The following is a 19,686-nucleotide window of genomic DNA, read 5'->3' as shown; positions in this document are numbered from 1 at the left end:
ATCTCATACCACCTACTCTTTAATTGGATGTAATAGTACAGCCATCACAACTAAAAACATTCATTGTATATCTCATACCACCTACTCTTTAATTGGATGTAATAGTACAGCCATCACAACTAAAAACATTCATTGTATATCTCATACCACCTACTCTTTAATTGGATGTAATAGTACAGCCATCACAACTAAAAACATTCATTGTATATCTCATACCACCTACTCTTTAATTGGATGTAATAGTACAGCCATCACAACTAAAAACATTCATATCTCATACCACCTACTCTTTAATTGGATGTAATAGTACAGCCATCACAACTAAAAACATTCATATCTCATACCACCTACTCTTTAATTGGATGTAATAGTACAGCCATCACAACTAAAAACATTCATATCTCATACCACCTACTCTTTAATTGGATGTAATAGTACAGCCATCACAACTAAAAACATTCATATCTCATACCACCTACTCTTTAATTGGATGTAATAGTACAGCCATCACAACTAAAAACATTCATTGTATATCTCATACCACCTACTCTTTAATTGGATGTAATAGTACAGCCATCACAACTAAAAACATTCATATCTCATACCACCTACTCTTTAATTGGATGTAATAGTACAGCCATCACAACTAAAAACATTCATATCTCATACCACCTACTCTTTAATTGGATGTAATAGTACAGCCATCACAACTAAAAACATTCATATCTCATACCACCTACTCTTTAATTGGATGTAATAGTACAGCCATCACAACTAAAAACATTCATATCTCATACACTACTTTAATGATGTATACAGCCAACATCTCTCATACCACCTACTCTTTAATTGGATGTAATAGTACAGCCATCACAACTAAAAACATTCATATCTCATACCACCTACTCTTTAATTGGATGTAATAGTACAGCCATCACAACTAAAAACATTCTATCTCATACCACCTACTCTTTAATTGGATGTAATAGTACAGCCATCACAACTAAAAACATTCATATCTCATACCACCTACTCTTTAATTGGATGTAATAGTACAGCCATCACAACTAAAAACATTCATATCTCATACCACCTACTCTTTAATTGGATGTAATAGTACAGCCATCACAACTAAAAACATTCATATCTCATACCACCTACTCTTTAATTGGATGTAATAGTACAGCCCATCACAACTAAAAACATTCATATATCTCATACCACCTACTCTTTAATTGGATGTAATAGTACAGCCATCACAACTAAAAACATTCATATCTCATACCACCTACTCTTTAATTGGATGTAATAGTACAGCCATCACAACTAAAAACATTCATATCTCATACCACCTACTCTTTAATTGGATGTAATAGTACAGCCATCACAACTAAAAACATTCATTGTATATCTCATACCACCTACTCTTTAATTGGATGTAATAGTACAGCCATCACAACTAAAAACATTCATTGTATATCTCATACCACCTACTCTTTAATTGGATGTAATAGTACAGCCATCACAACTAAAAACATTCATATCTCATACCACCTACTCTTTAATTGGATGTAATAGTACAGCCATCACAACTAAAAACATTCATTATATCTCATACCACCTACTCTTTAATTGGATGTAATAGTACAGCCATCACAACTAAAAACATTCATATCTCATACCACCTACTCTTTAATTGGATGTAATAGTACAGCCATCACAACTAAAAACATTCATATCTCATACCACCTACTCTTTAATTGGATGTAATAGTACAGCCATCACAACTAAAAACATTCATATCTCATACCACCTACTCTTTAATTGGATGTAATAGTACAGCCATCACAACTAAAAACATTCATATCTCATACCACCTACTCTTTAATTGGATGTAATAGTACAGCCATCACAACTAAAAACATTCATATCTCATACCACCTACTCTTTAATTGGATGTAATAGTACAGCCATCACAACTAAAAACATTCATTGTATATCTCATACCACCTACTCTTTAATTGGATGTAATAGTACAGCCATCACAACTAAAAACATTCATTGTATATCTCATACCACCTACTCTTTAATTGGATGTAATAGTACAGCCATCACAACTAAAAACATTCATTGTATATCTCATACCACCTACTCTTTAATTGGATGTAATAGTACAGCCATCACAACTAAAAACATTCATTGTATATCTCATACCACCTACTCTTTAATTGGATGTAATAGTACAGCCATCACAACTAAAAACATTCATATCTCATACCACCTACTCTTTAATTGGATGTAATAGTACAGCCATCACAACTAAAAACATTCATTGTATATCTCATACCACCTACTCTTTAATTGGATGTAATAGTACAGCCATCACAACTAAAAACATTCATTGTATATCTCATACCACCTACTCTTTAATTGGATGTAATAGTACAGCCATCACAACTAAAAACATTCATTGTATATCTCATACCACCTACTCTTTAATTGGATGTAATAGTACAGCCATCACAACTAAAAACATTCATTGTATATCTCATACCACCTACTCTTTAATTGGATGTAATAGTACAGCCATCACAACTAAAAACATTCATTGTATATCTCATACCACCTACTCTTTTAATTGGATGTAATAGTACAGCCATCACAACTAAAAACATTCATTGTATATCTCATACCACCTACTCTTTAATTGGATGTAATAGTACAGCCATCACAACTAAAAACATTCATATCTCATACCACCTACTCTTTAATTGGATGTAATAGTACAGCCATCACAACTAAAAACATTCATTGTATATCTCATACCACCTACTCTTTAATTGGATGTAATAGTACAGCCATCACAACTAAAAACATTCATATCTCATACCACCTACTCTTTAATTGGATGTAATAGTACAGCCATCACAACTAAAAACATTCATTGTATATCTCATACCACCTACTCTTTAATTGGATGTAATAGTACAGCCATCACAACTAAAAACATTCATTGTATATCTCATACCACCTACTCTTTAATTGGATGTAATAGTACAGCCATCACAACTAAAACATTCATTGTATATCTCATACCACCTACTCTTTAATTGGATGTAATAGTACAGCCATCACAACTAAAAAACATTCATTGTATATCTCATACCACCTACTCTTTAATTGGATGTAATAGTACAGCCATCACAACTAAAAACATTCATATATCTCATACCACCTACTCTTTAATTGGATGTAATAGTACAGCCATCACAACTAAAAACATTCATTGTATATCTCATACCACCTACTCTTTAATTGGATGTAATAGTACAGCCATCACAACTAAAAACATTCATTGTATATCTCATACCACCTACTCTTTAATTGGATGTAATAGTACAGCCATCACAACTAAAAACATTCATTGTATATCTCATACCACCTACTCTTTAATTGGATGTAATAGTACAGCCATCACAACTAAAAACATTCATATCTCATACCACCTACTCTTTAATTGGATGTAATAGTACAGCCATCACAACTAAAAACATTCATATCTCATACCACTGGAACACGTCAAATTATCGGTAATAAAATCCGTCATGTTTCACACAATGCATAGCGCACCGTTAGAGACACAGGGCAGCTAATGCTTTACGGGTATACAGTTACCGTATCTTATATCTTATACCAAGGGGTCGAATGTTGAATTATTGCTAGGGATGTTAATGCTTTAATCATCAGTGTCATGTGACCGCCAACAAGTATCTCAAACAAAGCTTTATGTTAAATGGATGTTAGGAAAAGGACCATTTCACAATTTTAGTAATGTGAAATGGTAAAAGAAACGTTTAAATGTACTACGAGGTAAAAAGGTCATGCCAGTGTATAAAGTTACACAGGTGATATAATCAAACATGCTCATAAAGGTAAAATATATGAACACGAAAGGGTGAAATTATCATAGTGGAATAGATAGGTACACGAAGGTGAAATGGTCAAATAGAAGAATAATAGAGGACTGGTATTTGTACCCATGCTAGAAATGAACACGAAGGTGAAATGGTCATATAGGAATAGAAAGATACACAAAGGTGAAATAGTCATATAGGTAAAAAAAATATACACGAAGGTGAAATGGTCATAGAGGAATAGAAAGGTACACGAAGGTGAAATGGTCATATAGGAATGAAAGCTTACGCCAAAGGTTAAATGGTCATTGAAGCATAGAAAGGTACATGAAGGTGAATTGGTCATACAGGAATAGAAAAGTACACGAAGGTGAAATAGTCATATAGGAATAGAAAGATATACGAAGGTGAAATTGTCATATAGGAATAGAAAGGTACACGAAGGTGAAATTGTCATATAGGAGTAGAAAGGTACACGAAGGTGAAATGGTAATAAAGGAATAGAAAGGACGCCAAAGGTGAAATGGTCATATAAGAATAAAAAAAGTTCACGAAAGTGAAATGGTCATAGAAGTATAAAAAGATACACGAAGGTGAAAATGGTCATATAGGAATAGAAAGGTACGCCAATGGTGAAATGGTCATATAGGAATAGAAAGGTATACAAAAGGTGAAATGGTCATAGAGGAATAGAAAGGTACGCCAAAGATGAAATGGTCATAGAGGAATAGAAAGGAACACGAAGGTGAAATGGTCATAGAGGAATAGAGAGGTACGCCAAAGGAGAAATGGTCATAGAGGAATAGAAAGGTACGCCAAAGGTGGAATGGTCATGTAGGAATAGAAAGGTATACAAAAGGTGAAATGGTCATAGAGGAATAGAAAGGTACGCCAAAGGTGAAATTGTCATATAGGAATAGAAAGGTACACGAAGGTGAAATGGTCATAGAGGAATAGAAAGGTACGCCAAAGGTGAAATGGATATAATAAGATTGATTGTGTAGCAAATAAATCAATTTATTAAAGGAGCAAGAATTTCATTCAGTTTCGATGGAATGTTAAGTTGTGCAGGTTTGGGGCCATAATATTCGTTACAGCCGGTGTGTGTCATTTCTACCGGAAGTAGTAGCATTTAGTATAACGCGTTCTCTCTCAGTAAGCATGCGCGGTGAACACTTCCTTCTTCGTCGCGGCTTGAACAAATCTGCAAGGAAAAATTTTCAAGCAAGGTTTTCGTAAGTATTGTTGGTAAGGTATCAAGTTATCGTTGCAATTTTTACATACTTTAGAAACCTGATGATACTGAGATGATTGTCTAGCGGTCTCGGAGTTCGATGTTTTGAGTCAAGTGTGATTACGCTGGATTTTTAATTTCGGGTGCCGGAGACCGCATGGAGTAGCGATGTGAATCAATGGCCGACTAAACGGCCTCTCTTGTAACAAAGTTATTAACGTGTTTTTAGTAATTAGTATCATAAATAGCTATCAAATACAATTTTAATAAAAAACGAATATTTCATCAAAGATAATTATGCTTAATTACGAACCACATTTAAAAAAATTATATTGTCTATTATTGTTTTGGGATCTGAATAGGCATAAATAATGTGGTGTCTATGGCACGGATAATGTATTGAATTATATGTGTTTTTATGAGATCTACAGATAATCAGCATGCCCAGGGCGAAAGGTATTAACCCACGGTCAAAGAGGGCGAGGCCATACCGTTCAACAGTGTCGGTACCATCTACCATAGAGGAACCATTGACGACACCTGTACCTCATCATGCAAGCCTTTCCGGAGATCAACCCGACCAGGTTCCAATTGCAAGCTCAAGGAGGTTATCACATGCAGCCTCGCTGACCCCAACACCCTCGCCAGCTCCAGCACCGGAACAAGTCCAGAACACAGTCTCTGGAGATCTAGGTATGGATCTTGCTGATTTTGATTCCCCCCTTTCTATGGTTAGTGTATCATCATGTCTAGGTGAGAATATTCATCAAACACTGAAAGAAAAGATCTGGAAAAATGAATACATAGAATTAGGGGCCTTACTTGATCCAGAATCACAGTCAGCTGTTAGGCAGAATTTGGTATTAGTAAATGGGGTATTACAAGTCAAATCTACCCAAAGCAAACGAAAAATTAACAATATAGAAGAGTGGACAAGGGCATTTCTCATTTTTACCAGTGTCTATTTATGCAAATGCCCAGAAAGACACCAAGAGTTCCTCAAATATATGAGTATTGTTAGGTTTGCAGCTGAGCATTTTGAGGGTGTTGGTTGGAGGAATTATGATATTCAGTTTCGGTTAAAACAAGTGCGCACTCCTATGCGGTCTTGGGCCGAAATAGATTCTGAATTATGGCAGCTTTTGGTGTCTGGTGCACCGAGGAGTATTTAAACACCTAACCCTTCCCTTAGTAGCAAATGTTACAGCTTCAATTATCAAGGGCAGTGTAGGAGAAATAATTGCCAATATCTACACACCTGCATCAAGTGTAATGGTGCTCATCCAGCATGTCGCTGTGGGTTTAATGCAAATCCGCAACATCAGTATAGTAGTCCAGGGAATTTTAGGTTCCAAGGGCAAGGCATAAGGGGGAATAATCCAAATTTTCGTTATTACAACCCCCACAGATTCACAGGGCAAGGTCAGCAGCAAGGCAATACCAGACCCAAAGGTCAAAATATGGGACCTAGGGGCAACCCCAATTAGGTTACACCCTCTTAAGGTTCACTTGGAGAATTACCCATTGAGGGTTGAGGGTGCAGAGTTAGCAAAAGGTTTTGAATTTGGTTTTCGCTTAGAATATTTAGGACCCCGTATTTCTTTGGATTGTACTAATCTTAAATCAGCAGTAGACCACCAAGCAGCTTTGGCTGAGAAAATTGAATCGGAGGTTAGGTTAGGAAGAGTAGCAGGTCCTTTCGTTGACAAGCCTTTAAATAACTTGCGCCTTTCCCCGGTGGGTGTTGTTCCTAAAAAGTCTGGAGAATGGAGAATGATAACTCACTTATCTTATCCGGAGAACTACAGTGTTAATGATTTCATTGATTTTGACAAAGCATCTGTCAAATTTACTTCATTTGATAAAGCAGTAGAAATGATACAAAAACTGGGAAAGGGGGCCTTGTTAGGAAAAAAGGATATAAAATCTGCTTTTAGGTTACTCCCAATTCACCCTGGTGATTTCGATCTTTTGGGTTTTCGTTTTAAGGGACAGTATTATATAGATAAATGTTTGCCTATGGGCTGTAGCATTTCTTGTGCATTGTTTGAAAAGTTCTCTTCTTTTTTGGAATGGTTAGTGTGTGAAAAATCTAATTCAAAATTTATAGAGCCTTATTTGGATGATTTTCTTTTTGCTGGCAGGAAAGACACAACAGATTGCCTAGAATCTATGAACACTTTTGATCAGGTGTGTAATGAGTTGGGTGTTCCATTAGCTCCAGACAAATGTGAGGTTCCTACAACTTGTTTGACATTTTTAGGTCTAGATATTGATACAGAGGAGATGTTAATCAAGGTTCCATTAGAAAAAATAGTGTCGCTAGTAAACTTAATCGAGAGTTTTTTGAACAGGTCAAAAGTCAGTTTAAAAGATATGCAGTCTTTGACAGGAAAGGTAGCATTTTGTACAAGAGCAATTCCTGGTGCTCGAGCTTTTTGTAGGAGACTTTACGAGTCCATGTCATGTGCATCTAAACCTTTTCACTACATTAGGCTCACTCTGGCTTTGAAGGAGGACTTGGAAGTGTTATTGCAGTTTTTCTCCTCATTTAATGGGGTGTGTTTTATACCAGACAAGGATTGGACAACAAACACAACATTGGAGTTGTATACAGATAGTGCAGGTAACCCAGACTTGGGGTGTGCTGCAATATATCAAAATCAGTGGGTTTGTTTGCAATGGCCTTTTGCTTGGAGAAAATTGGATTTGATCCGAGACATCACTTTTCTAGAGCTTGTTCCAATTGCACTAGCAATGGTCATTTGGGGGGAACAGTTTAAGAATAAGAAGGTGATTTTCCATTGTGATAATCAAGCACTGGTAGAAATACTGAACAAAAAGACTTCTAAGTCAAACAGGGTGATGAAATTGATTCGGCCTCTAGTATTAACATCCTTGAAGAGTAACATTCAGTTTAAATCTATTCATGTTCAGGGGCTACACAATTCTATTGCTGATGCACTGTCGCGATTTCACTTTCAGAAGTTTCGAAAACTGGCGCCACATGCCGAGGCATATCCTTGTGTAATTCCACAGGAGTTCTGGAGAATTTTCGATCTGAATTCCATTGTTTAATTAACTCATCTATTTCAAGTAACACCAGGTCAACTTATGACAATGCGCTGAATGCATTTAATCAGTTTAGGAAAACTGTTAATTATCCATTAGTTTGGCCTCCACCAGTGCATCATATCATAAATTTTGTACTACACCTGTCAAGCACCAATACAGCATGCTCAACAGTTAAGACTTACTTGGGAGGTTTGAGTTTTTTCATGAAGCTTAGAAATAGTACTGACCATACAAGCAATTTCATTGTGAGAAAACTGGTTATAGGTATGCAAAGGCGTAGAGGGTCCAAGGATTGTCGTGCCCCAATAACCGTAGAAATGTTGATGTCTTTCCCAAACTCTCTTAAATATGTCTGTTCGTCAATTTTTGAAGCAAAACTTTTTTCAGCTGCCTTTTTGTTAGCCTTTCATGGTCTACTCAGAGTAGGGGAACTTGCAGTAACTAGGTTCAATAGATCAAAAGTGGTGCAGTTTAATGATGTCGAGCTGTCTGGTACCCATATTCAATTAACCCTTAAATATTCCAAAACTGATCAATGGGTCATTCAGTCAGCTTGATTACGTACAAAATCGTTGGTGTTTTGTCAATATCAATAGGACCGTTATATAGTGAGCAAGAAATCCAGAATATGGGAAGGTGGAAATCATTAACTTATAAAAGTTATGTTAGACCATCTAGGATAACTCTTCCAAGGTTGCAATAAAAAAACAAAACAAAACAAAACTTGCATTCACACAAGTTTAAAGTTTTTTCAGGGAGGAAGGTCAAAGTATTTTTGGTTGGCTCCTCAATAGTAAGGAGAGCATATTACAACTCTTTGAACCGAGCAGGAGGGAGTCAGCTCTGTCTGGATAGTCGTGGATATAACTTGTATTGGCGGGGACAAGGTGGCATGACTCTTGATAATCTAGCCTTTCATGTGGAAGAATTACAGAAGTTGAATGGCACACCTGATATACTATTCATACATTGTGGAGGTAATGATATTGGTCAAGGTGGTACTCTGTTTGAAATATGTGAGCTAGTTAAAGGAACTTTGAGGTTCATAAAAGAATCTTTGCCAGACACCCTGTTAATATGGTCGCAGATTTTACCACGTTACAATTGGAGGAGTGAATTTAATTTGGACTGTAATAATATAGCCAGGTTAAGGGTAAACCGAGCTGCTGCCAATACCACCTTGCACGAGCTTGGCGGGTGTTATGTAACATACCCTGAAATTTCTTTGAGTTCTCCAGAAATGTTTTTGCCTGATGGAGTACATTTAAGTGATTTGGGAAACAATATTTTCTTAAACTATATCCAAGGGGCTATAGAGAAACTTACTTATATGGGGTCAGGTATTTACCCCTGAGTTAGAAATAGGGCAATATAGGTCACGGCTTGTTTGTCGTGGATCTCTCCCCCACTTTATTTAGTGGCGGTGAACCTTCTGGCATGACATTTATAATGTGCTTGCATCCAGGTTCATATGGCGGGTCCTCGACAATTGTGTATATTCTGCACTTATTGATAGTGCTTATTGACATTGGTTGCACTTATTGATAGTGCTTATTGACATTGATTACACTTATTGATAGTGTTTATTGACATTTTATTGATAGTTCTTCATTGATACCAGTTGCACTTATTGATAGTGCTTATTGACATTGATTACACTTATTGATAGTGTGCTTATTGACATTGAGTGAACTTATTGATAGTGCTTATTGGCATTGAGTGCACTTATTGATAGTGCTTATTGACATTGAGTGCACTTATTGATAGTGCTTATTGACATTGAGTGAACTTATTGATAGTGCTTATTGACCTTGAGTGCACTTATTGATAGTGCTTATTGATGAGTGCTTATTGACATTGAGTGACTTATTGATAGTGCTTATTGCATTGATGAACTTATTGATAGTGTTATTGACTTGATTGATAGTCTTATTGACATTGAGTCACTTATTGATAGTGCTTATTGACATTGATGCACTTATTGATAGTGCTTATTAACATCTTTTGCAGTCATTGATAGGTTATTGAATGTTTGCACTCATTGATAGTGTTTTATTCATCACATTGTTTGCCTTTATTTGAAAAGAAAATGAATATTATATTAATTATGTGATTGGAATTAATTTGAAAAATTTAAGTAAATGCCTAAGGGCAAATTCTACATTTAGAGAGTAATTTAACTTTTATTGATTAAAGTAACTAAATTTCTTTCGATCAAGGAACTTTATGACTTTTGAATAAATTTTGGTCAAAAAGAAACAATGTGATGTTTAACATAATGGAGTGAATGCTGGTATCCTCATTCATCTCTATTGACTTCTTGGAATATTAAGAAATTTTTGTGATGTTGCCAATTACACCCATTGATGGGGCGGTGCATCAAATAAAGCCGTGGCCTTAATCGCAGTATGTGTTTCTGTTATCTTTAATAATAATAAAAAGGTACATGAAGGTAAAATGACTTTACCTGGTTACATATGTAAAATAGTGGAACAGGTCTGTTTGGTGTTTAGAGAATTAAAAAAGCGTCAAAATACTGTATAAAGAGACAAAATTGAACCGCTACATAAGATAGACGCTACTGTCAGCAACTAGATATAAGCGAAGAATCAATTAGCTGTAAATTCCGAGGAAACCATTGGCAAGAATCATCTTGGAGAAACTAAATGTCGTCCGGACAGAACACATGCAGCTGACCAGGCATTCCTCCAAACGAACACTCTATGAAGGAGAACTACATTAATCATTAAAACCAAAACCTACAAAGGTTTTACTGCGAGTTTCCTTTAAAGTTCGTTCACCATTATCATCTATCAGTGTATGAATGTGTTCGCTGTCGAGTCACCTACGGAAGGCTCAGAAATACCTAGGCAAATGGGTATCCACTGTTCTTGTATACAGCATCACTGAATGTATGATTGAATCCAGGCTGCTTAGTCTAGAGAGAGTAAGAGTAAAAAGAAAACTGTCCCATGGACATTCCTTCCGAGTTATCTGAGGATTTGAATATTCATGGTGTCCTGTTTTACCAAATTACCGCAGAATACTCAAACCAATATTGATATGGATGAATGAAAACGACAAAACTAAGAAGACATCTCGTCTCTCCAGAGTAGTCAGCAAAGGTGTGCTTAAGTCCTCAGGCTTCAAGTCAAACCCCGACACATTCTGAACATCAATTACCACTCTTCCATGGAGGCTAATGGCATTTCGTGGTGACTAAGACCTCAATACTCTAACGTCGATTAACAGATGCTTGGACCAGATGACAGTTGTATTCAATGAAAGGAAACGATGTAACAAAAAAAGACAGAACAAAGAGAACAACAGTGAAGAGGATTTGATAACGCCACAACTCACCACGTACAGGTTGGTCATCGGTCTCAACTCAAAGGAAGAGTGGATGTGGTGTTTCGGAGTTTTATCACAACCCTTTGTTCACACAAGTTAATGAATATATAGTTACATTAGTAATTCCTGTGTATATTATAACGGTTGAGTAATGTCATCGAAGTGAAATCTAAGGTAACAATTGATATGATTAGAGAGAAAATCAGAATCCTCTCAAACCATATATCGCTAAAATACTGAGAGAAAAAAAAATCCTCGTATAACTCATTGGCAATTCCTGTTTAAAATGGGAAACAGATTTAATTGCTGTTTCATGCTGGAAACTTCAAAGGAGAATTTTGAAAGGAATTGCCATTCCTGTTTATTCAAACATTGCAATCATTTTAATTATTATTGTTATTGCCGTTCGAACAGAATATTAATAAGCTCTGTTATCATTATTGATATACTATTTTATTGCATCGCACAACACTATCATATAACACATGCTAATTTTAAGCAATGAAAGATGGGGGATGTCATCTGGACATTTGGTACAATTGCGAAAGTAAGTGATAAATACTGAATAAGGATGTTCTGGATATAAACGAATACCATTCACTTAACTTCCACTAGTATTTAAAAAAAATAGCATGGACACCCATGTGATCTTCAATGTCTGGAGGACTGAAACAATAAGAAGTCAATCAAGATGTAAAAACTAACAAAACGCAAAATACTCCCAAAGGTGTAAAAACTAACGAAACTCAAAACACTCCTAAAGATGCATCACGTAACGCTAACAACATATCAACAATAAAACTACTACAAGAGCACCAACAGAACACTGACAGCAAAACAAAACTATACAAAACTTACACTGGAATGGCAAGGGTACTGCTGTTTGCAATTTTCAAAGTTGGAGCAACGTTAGAAAAGTGACAGGCGTATACGGGCTAACACAGCGTTGACGAAACAAACTAAAAACAAAGCAGTTGAGAAAAAAGAGTTGAACAACACTTCACAAAAATCGACTGCTTTTGTGGTTGCTGTCAACGTTTTTGTGTGAAACTACTGTCAAAACTACATTTATGTTGCTTAAGTGTATATTGACAAGGTTTATCTAGGCCATCGTACATTTTCTCATCATATGCTTACCTTTTCTATTATATTTATAAGTATGTCATTGTTTACTTAAGCGAAAGTAAATGACTCTTTCAACATGGAATATAAAAATGTTTCTCCTACGTTCACAATATTTCATTACAACAGAATTCCAGACACATTAACTTTTTCTTGTCCAAAGTTTGCATAATTTGACTCGCTGGATAAAAAATTCTTACTGTAGTTTGAAGGTCATGTAGTATAACGTGTCGGTCGTGACACATTACTTCTACACATTACTTCAGGGACGCTTGGCTTGTACAGTTTACTTTATCTGTGAATTGTATGTCAATGTTAAATATATAGGTAAAACATATTCGTCACAGTGAGCATTACTGAGTATTACTTGCTCTGAACGGAACAGTAAAGATCACATCAACGGGTTCGTGTTGATATGTTCGTTGGAACATCTTCGGATAACTATTAAAGAATTGTTTTCTTTGCTAGTACGTGTCGATCGTAACTGTTTAAATGGGAATTTCGAGGACTAATCCATGAATTGTACCATTTTGAAGTTTACAATAGACAAATGTTTATATCCGCCTCACTTTTATTGTATATCTTTAATCTAAATGCCATTGTTTTAGATAAAGGTTAATAGAGTTAGTCTATGATACCTCAACGAACAGTCGGAATAATTAATAATTAAGCACCACAAAATTATACAGAAGACCTGATATCCTATTCTTATACTGATAGATCTTGACCTTTAGCAACTTGAGTTCAAATGTTTTAACATTTTCAAATTTTTGCTTTTAAAATCTGTGATAAAGAAATTTAGAATAACATTTATAGTGTTACTATTAGGAATGTTGGTATTTTGAGCATTGCATTTATTGATGGTTTTCGTTAATGTTGCTTTGAACAAAAATACTTATATGGAGTCCATTCGCAATGCACGTGAATGCAAATACAACAGAGACTTAAGTAAAACTAGAAATCAAATCGATATTGTATTAACGTCATGTACTTCCGTTGTTCAGAATATCCTATTATCGCGGTACTCACAAAGAAATACTTCTACCATATGCACACAAGTGTTTTATTAACATCATTAGCCAACAGGGGAGTGTGGTTAACTCCACATTTTCAAAGACAATAAATCTATAAATAAATGTTTTCACAAGAAATAAAATGCATGCAAGAATAAGTAGAAACCATTTATTTCTGTTAATTTATTGTACACTGTGTATGTTCAGTGTGAATAACGTGCGACATCGTATAATTTGAAAACGACAACTCGAAGACAATTTTTGAACATATTATGAAGCAATTTGTTTTTCCATTTTGATTAGAATAAGACATTAACTAACTAAGTATCCCTGATACCATCCTTCTCACTTTGCAGAACTATAGTATATTATAGTAGATTCAAAATGCGTTACAATGCATCACTGATACATTTTACAATGTCATCATATGTGAAGATTATCTGTCTTGTTTTCAATAAAAGATACATTGTAATGGCCATAGATGAATATTAAGTTCATCAGGAAATAACATGGTATCTCTTAAAACGTATACAGTCAGTTTTGATTGTCAAGATGAAGGAAAGATTGTATCATAGGATGGCCTTCATGGCTGATGCCAAGGTGGAAATGTCTTCTTTACATATTTGCTCATATGACATTAAGAAAAATAAAATCACACTAAATTATACCTTACTCACATCATTATATGGAATCTAAAACTCCATCCTTGTTACATTTCGTATATAATTCAGTGACCACATACCTCCAAACCCTCCAGCGTTCCAATTACCGCCCTAATTTGCTATTCGTCCCAACATAATTGCATATCTGGTGTATAATTTGATGGGCGAGGAAATCCCATACACAGGTACTAAAGTATTGCACACACCATTGACACGAGTCTCCAACCTGCGGTCTATATATGTACAACTGTGTATGGTTAGTGCAGTAAAGACAGAGTTTTACTACGATATAATTGCAACATGGTTTTTTTTTTCTTTGTTTTTCACACAGGTCTGACTTTGTTAGAAAAAAGTCGCCCAAATGAAATTTTGTGTTTTTGAATTAAATGAAAACTAGGCCAGGTAGACATTTCCTTATTCACTCTAAATAGCATCTCGCCTCAAATGGGTACCTCTAATTTGTTATGATTCCATCACAAAAATGTCAAAATATGAACTTTAGCAAAAGTAAAAATGGCAAATCAGAATTGATTCAAAACAGAAACTACTTCGACGGGAAAACAGAAAATTCGAATTAGCAAGTCAGAATTGGTCAGACACGTCAACAACAACTTCAGCGGGAAAAACCACAAAGCAAACCAAACTTAAAGGCCCAATATCCGTATCTTTCTTATTTTTTTCTTGATTTAGAAGAATGTTGAAAAAAAATCCTGTTGTAAATCATGCAGAGACAGGACTAAATCGAAGTCAAGATGAGCGATAATGATTCGTAATATTTCTTTAAAAATCAAATAAATATTAACTATCGCTAGGTGGGTACCACTTAGTCAAACAAGCCGAAGTTATCAAAAAAACATTATGAATATTCTTTAATATATCTTAATTTTAACTACATCTACAAATACTAACAATATCGGAGTCGAATTTAACTTGAATTTTTGTTGATAGTTACGTATAGTGTGGCTTTAAGTACAACAGCAACAATTTAAACACAGCAAATCAGAATGGGTCAATCTAAAGTATCGAAATATTAGTGAGCTATTGAAGTTCTTCATGATCAAGCGAGGCAAACTAGTATATATTTTGCTCTGAGTACGAACAAACGGTGGGTCTTCAGCACTGTAAGTATAATTCGTAATGCCAAGCTATAACTCAACTGCTTGGATGACATGTGATTTTCAAATATGAATTTAAAGTAGAATCTATGTCGTCAACGTCATAATACGCTAAATTCAATGTCGTGTTTATATTTAACCCCATGGTTGTCGCCATCTTCATGTTGAATGTTATTGGTGTCGTCTGCTTCATTATAAACTCCATTGGTAGTGCCGGTTTTAAATGAAACTTCACTCTTAAGATCCAGATTATATTCACCAAGACTTTGTAATAGGAAATGTCGCTGATTTGGATATTGAATTTAAAAAAGGAATTGCACTTTTAACGAATACAAACATTAGTGTACGAGTGATTAATCGAGGCCGTAAAATTGATTGAAAATATAGAATAATTTAACTTTAACATGGATTAACATATGAATTAACTCGTTGAAACAATAATCGACCATCATTTTATTCGTTTCACTTTCTATTGTATATTATCGAATCATGGTATAATTTTATTATCTGGACAGTTTCCTTGTAAACATGCTTTATTACATGGAATGAGTATGTCTTCATGCTTGGCGTGCGATCAATAGGGAATTTGATATATCGTTATTAAGACGACAGTCGTATACTGCTTAACATGTTAACACATTTGGTATAGACAAGTAAACGAAGGTCCTTAATAGGATAGAGATGCTAGAACATCTCGTCACCACCCGTAGTGCAATTGCTTATCAGCACGAAAATGTCTGGCAATGGTTGAAAGGGAAACGTCGCTTCACAACATGTTCCCGTGTCGATATGAGGCCGCCATGATGGACTAGGTACAAACACGAAATGACTCGTCAGTCCTCTCGTCCATAAGTCTAGAATAGACAGAAATGGATTCGACGAGATGAATAAATATAAATGAGACCAAAGCATGTCTATCGCCAGTGTGAGTCTGTGTGCGTTTCATTTTGGCCTTCAGTGGAGCAGAGGGAAGCCATCAAATGCTACAGGGAAACCACAAAATACACCACGTGGAAATACCATATCATAATTTATCACCCGTCTCCGCCTACTGACTTCTGCCTACTTCATTTTGGTCTTCGCCTACTGACTTCTGCCTACTGCATTTTTGTCTCCACCTACTGCTTTCCACACAATGACATTAGGGTTAATACTTTGCAGTTTACATATATATGGACCCTCTAGAGTGGCCACAGACCATTTTAGATCAAAATCATACTCTCCTTATACACCATGTAGAGTAATTAGTATTATTTTTACCGATTCGTTTATCTAGACACCTAAAAAGTCTTAATATGGTCTATGAACAGACTGGTAGATCCATATAATTACAAACACCTCCCAAATCTCTTCCCACCACATTTCTAGTCTAATGATCTCTGACCCCTGGTCTCTGGTTTTCTGCACTTTGATCTACTGCCTACTGTTTCCTTATTGCCCATAGTCTAACTAGATTCGCTCTCTTCTACCTTTAGACCGCAACTTCCGATCACTTACATGTAATTTGTAGCGCTTCTGCTTCTGGAAGCTCTTTCATCTATAAAGTTGAAGATCTTCTAAGAAGACTTCTCTTTTTAGAAAAGTGCTGATCGATTTGGCCTCGAATCTACTCCTCGAATTTATCTTCCGCGTCGGTCATTCTATTTTTTATCTTTTTCTGCTGATCTGGGAAGACTTCCTTTCTAATGGCAGAGTGCAGTCAACTTCAATGGAGCAGAGGGAAGCCATCAAATACTACAGGGAAACTTCAAAATACACCACGTGGAAATACCATATCATAATTTATCACCGCATAAAAATATACAATCAATATCGTACTAAACGGTTAATCGAAAAGACTTAGATTCTCAAAAAGTATTAATACTAAGTAATGCATTAAAAGAAAGAGAGACAGCCCTCAGAAACACTTATGGAAAACGTTTTGTTATCGGAACTTTACATAAATAGCATAAAGGCGGGGTATTTGTTGATTATAATGGCCTGATGAAAATGTTGAAAATAGTCAATGCAAACTTACGTTAAGCTGTTATATTTACGATCAACTGCATACATCCTTCTGGTATCCCGCCTAATTGCCACTGTCTTTTGGTCTAGCGCCCACTCAGTCCTGCCTCCTGTCTGTTTACTACCTTCTGGACACCCGCCACCTACCGTCTACTAGTCTACCATTTGTATGGTCTACCATCTGAGCTGCCTTCTGGTGTACTGACTTCTGCTTTTTGTCTCCGCCAACTGACATCTGCCTACTGCATTTTGGTCTCGCCTACTGACTTCTGCCTACTGCAATTTGGTATCCGCAAACTGACTTCTGCCTATCGCATTTTGGTCTATGCCAACTGACATCTGCCTACTGCATTTTGGTCTACGCAAACTGACATTTGCCTACTGCATTTTGGTCTCCGCCCACTGACATTTGCCTACTGCATTTTGGTCTCCGCCTACTGACTTCTGCCTACTGCATTTTGGTCTTTGCCTATCGACTTCTGCCTTATGCATTTTTGTCTCCGCCAACTGACTTCTGCCTACTGCATTTTGGTCTCCTCCAACTGACTTCTGCCAACTGCATTTTGGTCTCCGCCAACTGCCTTCTGCCTATCACAATTTGGTCTACGCCAACTGTCATCTGCCTATCGTAATTTGGTATACACCAACTGACATCCGGAAGCCGTGAGGGGACATTCTGACTTTTGTTTTCTTACTTCTAACTTCTTACTTCTCACTTCTACCTTCTTACTTCCAACTTCTTACTTATTACTTTTGTTATAGAAATTAGGCGGGAAAGAAGCAATCTTTCTTCTAAAGGCGAGATGAACGGAGCTTGGGTTTCTTGAAGTACATGTTATTTCAACGTAATTTTGACGTCGTTTTCGTGAAGTTTAAACTGCTGCGATAATATTGACAGGTAGGTTGGGAGAGCTGGTCACCAATTTACTTATATTCCACGTTATTGTCAATTTATTTCATTGGTAGACATATTGCGAACTGATGTATATATAGAGATTGCATAACAAGTTGGGATATATTATTTTGTTTATCTTTTGTTTAGATTTAAGAGATACCAAATAATATAACGATTCAAATCCACTCCATGTCGAATGTTTGAAATTTTGCTTTATGAATCTCGACAGAATAGCTTTACATTGGAATCTTTATAATTTGAGGTCTCAGAGAGTTGCCGAAGCACGGCATGGAAAGCCCGACGTCCTATTCTTCATTCCAGAGACATTTGGTGCTCGTGACTACGGAACCAGGGTCAACAAACGTGATGTTAAACTATGCATGGAACTGTACGGATCGGCACGAGAAATTTGTTGCGAAGAGTTCAAAGAATTGGTTAATCTGATGAAGCCAGACATACAATTTCCTGTTGACACAATATCTGCTTTCGAATTGTACTTTGAACTTACCCAAATATTTAGTCATTATTAGTATTAATAATCAAGGATATACCAGGAAGATATCGACTATTAGGATATTATTCGTTCATACATTTGTTTTTCAAGAGTAATTAGTAATGGTTGAGATTAACTATACTGTTAAACACGATAGCATTGTCGACGTTACACAGTAATTATTGTTGTTATGATGAATCTGTAGGATATGTAGCACATTTCGAATATAAATGTATCAGCGATATTGAAAACCTAATAGTTTGAAAACAAAATACATTGATTAAGATTTTGGTAATTTGGGCATGAAAATCATGATACACCCAGTTTAAAGTAAGATGTACAGTTTTTGCAAACACCTCAATACTTTGAATAGACGTGCTTGAAAAACAAATCGGTGTGAAAATGTTCCCTAAGATCATTTAACTGATCTACTGAACAAGTCATAACAAATGAAACTATGTTGCTGTATGCTACCAGCAAGGTTTAATTTGCAGAATGCTAGACACTCTGAAAGTGAAACAAATGATCCTAAACGCTAGCTATAGGCCTCACTCCCCCAAACCAAACACACTGCATGAAAACTGCATTAAAATTGATAAAGTTTTGTATATCTATGTATAAAACCTATTCAGTTCTCAAATAGATTTAATTTAATTACTGGGATTATTAGCGAGTATGGAAGTATAGAACAAATATGCTATTCAGTCGTATTCCCTTTCCCCACATGTGATGACCGTCCTGAAGTTGAACTTGTTCTTCAAGTTAAGAACTACTAGTTATAATTGTAATGCAGCTCTGACAGCGCTTA

At 35.8% G+C, this 19,686-nt stretch overlaps 2 protein-coding genes across 2 annotated transcripts; both read left to right on the top strand.

Moving 5' to 3' along the window:
* Positions 1 to 7,320: 7,320 nt before the first annotated feature.
* Positions 7,321 to 8,226, top strand: LOC138324341 (uncharacterized). The gene has a single exon (XM_069269415.1). The coding sequence runs from the start codon at positions 7,321 to 7,323 to the stop codon at positions 8,224 to 8,226; it is 906 nt and encodes a 301-aa protein (XP_069125516.1).
* A 700-nt stretch (positions 8,227 to 8,926) lies between these two features.
* LOC138324339 (uncharacterized) lies at positions 8,927 to 9,577 on the top strand (the record flags this gene model as incomplete). Its single annotated transcript, XM_069269414.1, has 1 exon — positions 8,927 to 9,577. A coding segment is annotated over one exon (651 nt), but the record flags the coding sequence as incomplete, so codon positions are not given.
* Between the last annotated feature and the right edge of the window lie 10,109 nt (positions 9,578 to 19,686).

Source organism: Argopecten irradians, chromosome 5, assembly GCF_041381155.1.
Source record: "Argopecten irradians isolate NY chromosome 5, Ai_NY, whole genome shotgun sequence".
Classification (NCBI taxonomy): domain Eukaryota; kingdom Metazoa; phylum Mollusca; class Bivalvia; order Pectinida; family Pectinidae; genus Argopecten; species Argopecten irradians.
This window is presented reverse-complemented; position numbering and strand designations above follow the sequence as displayed.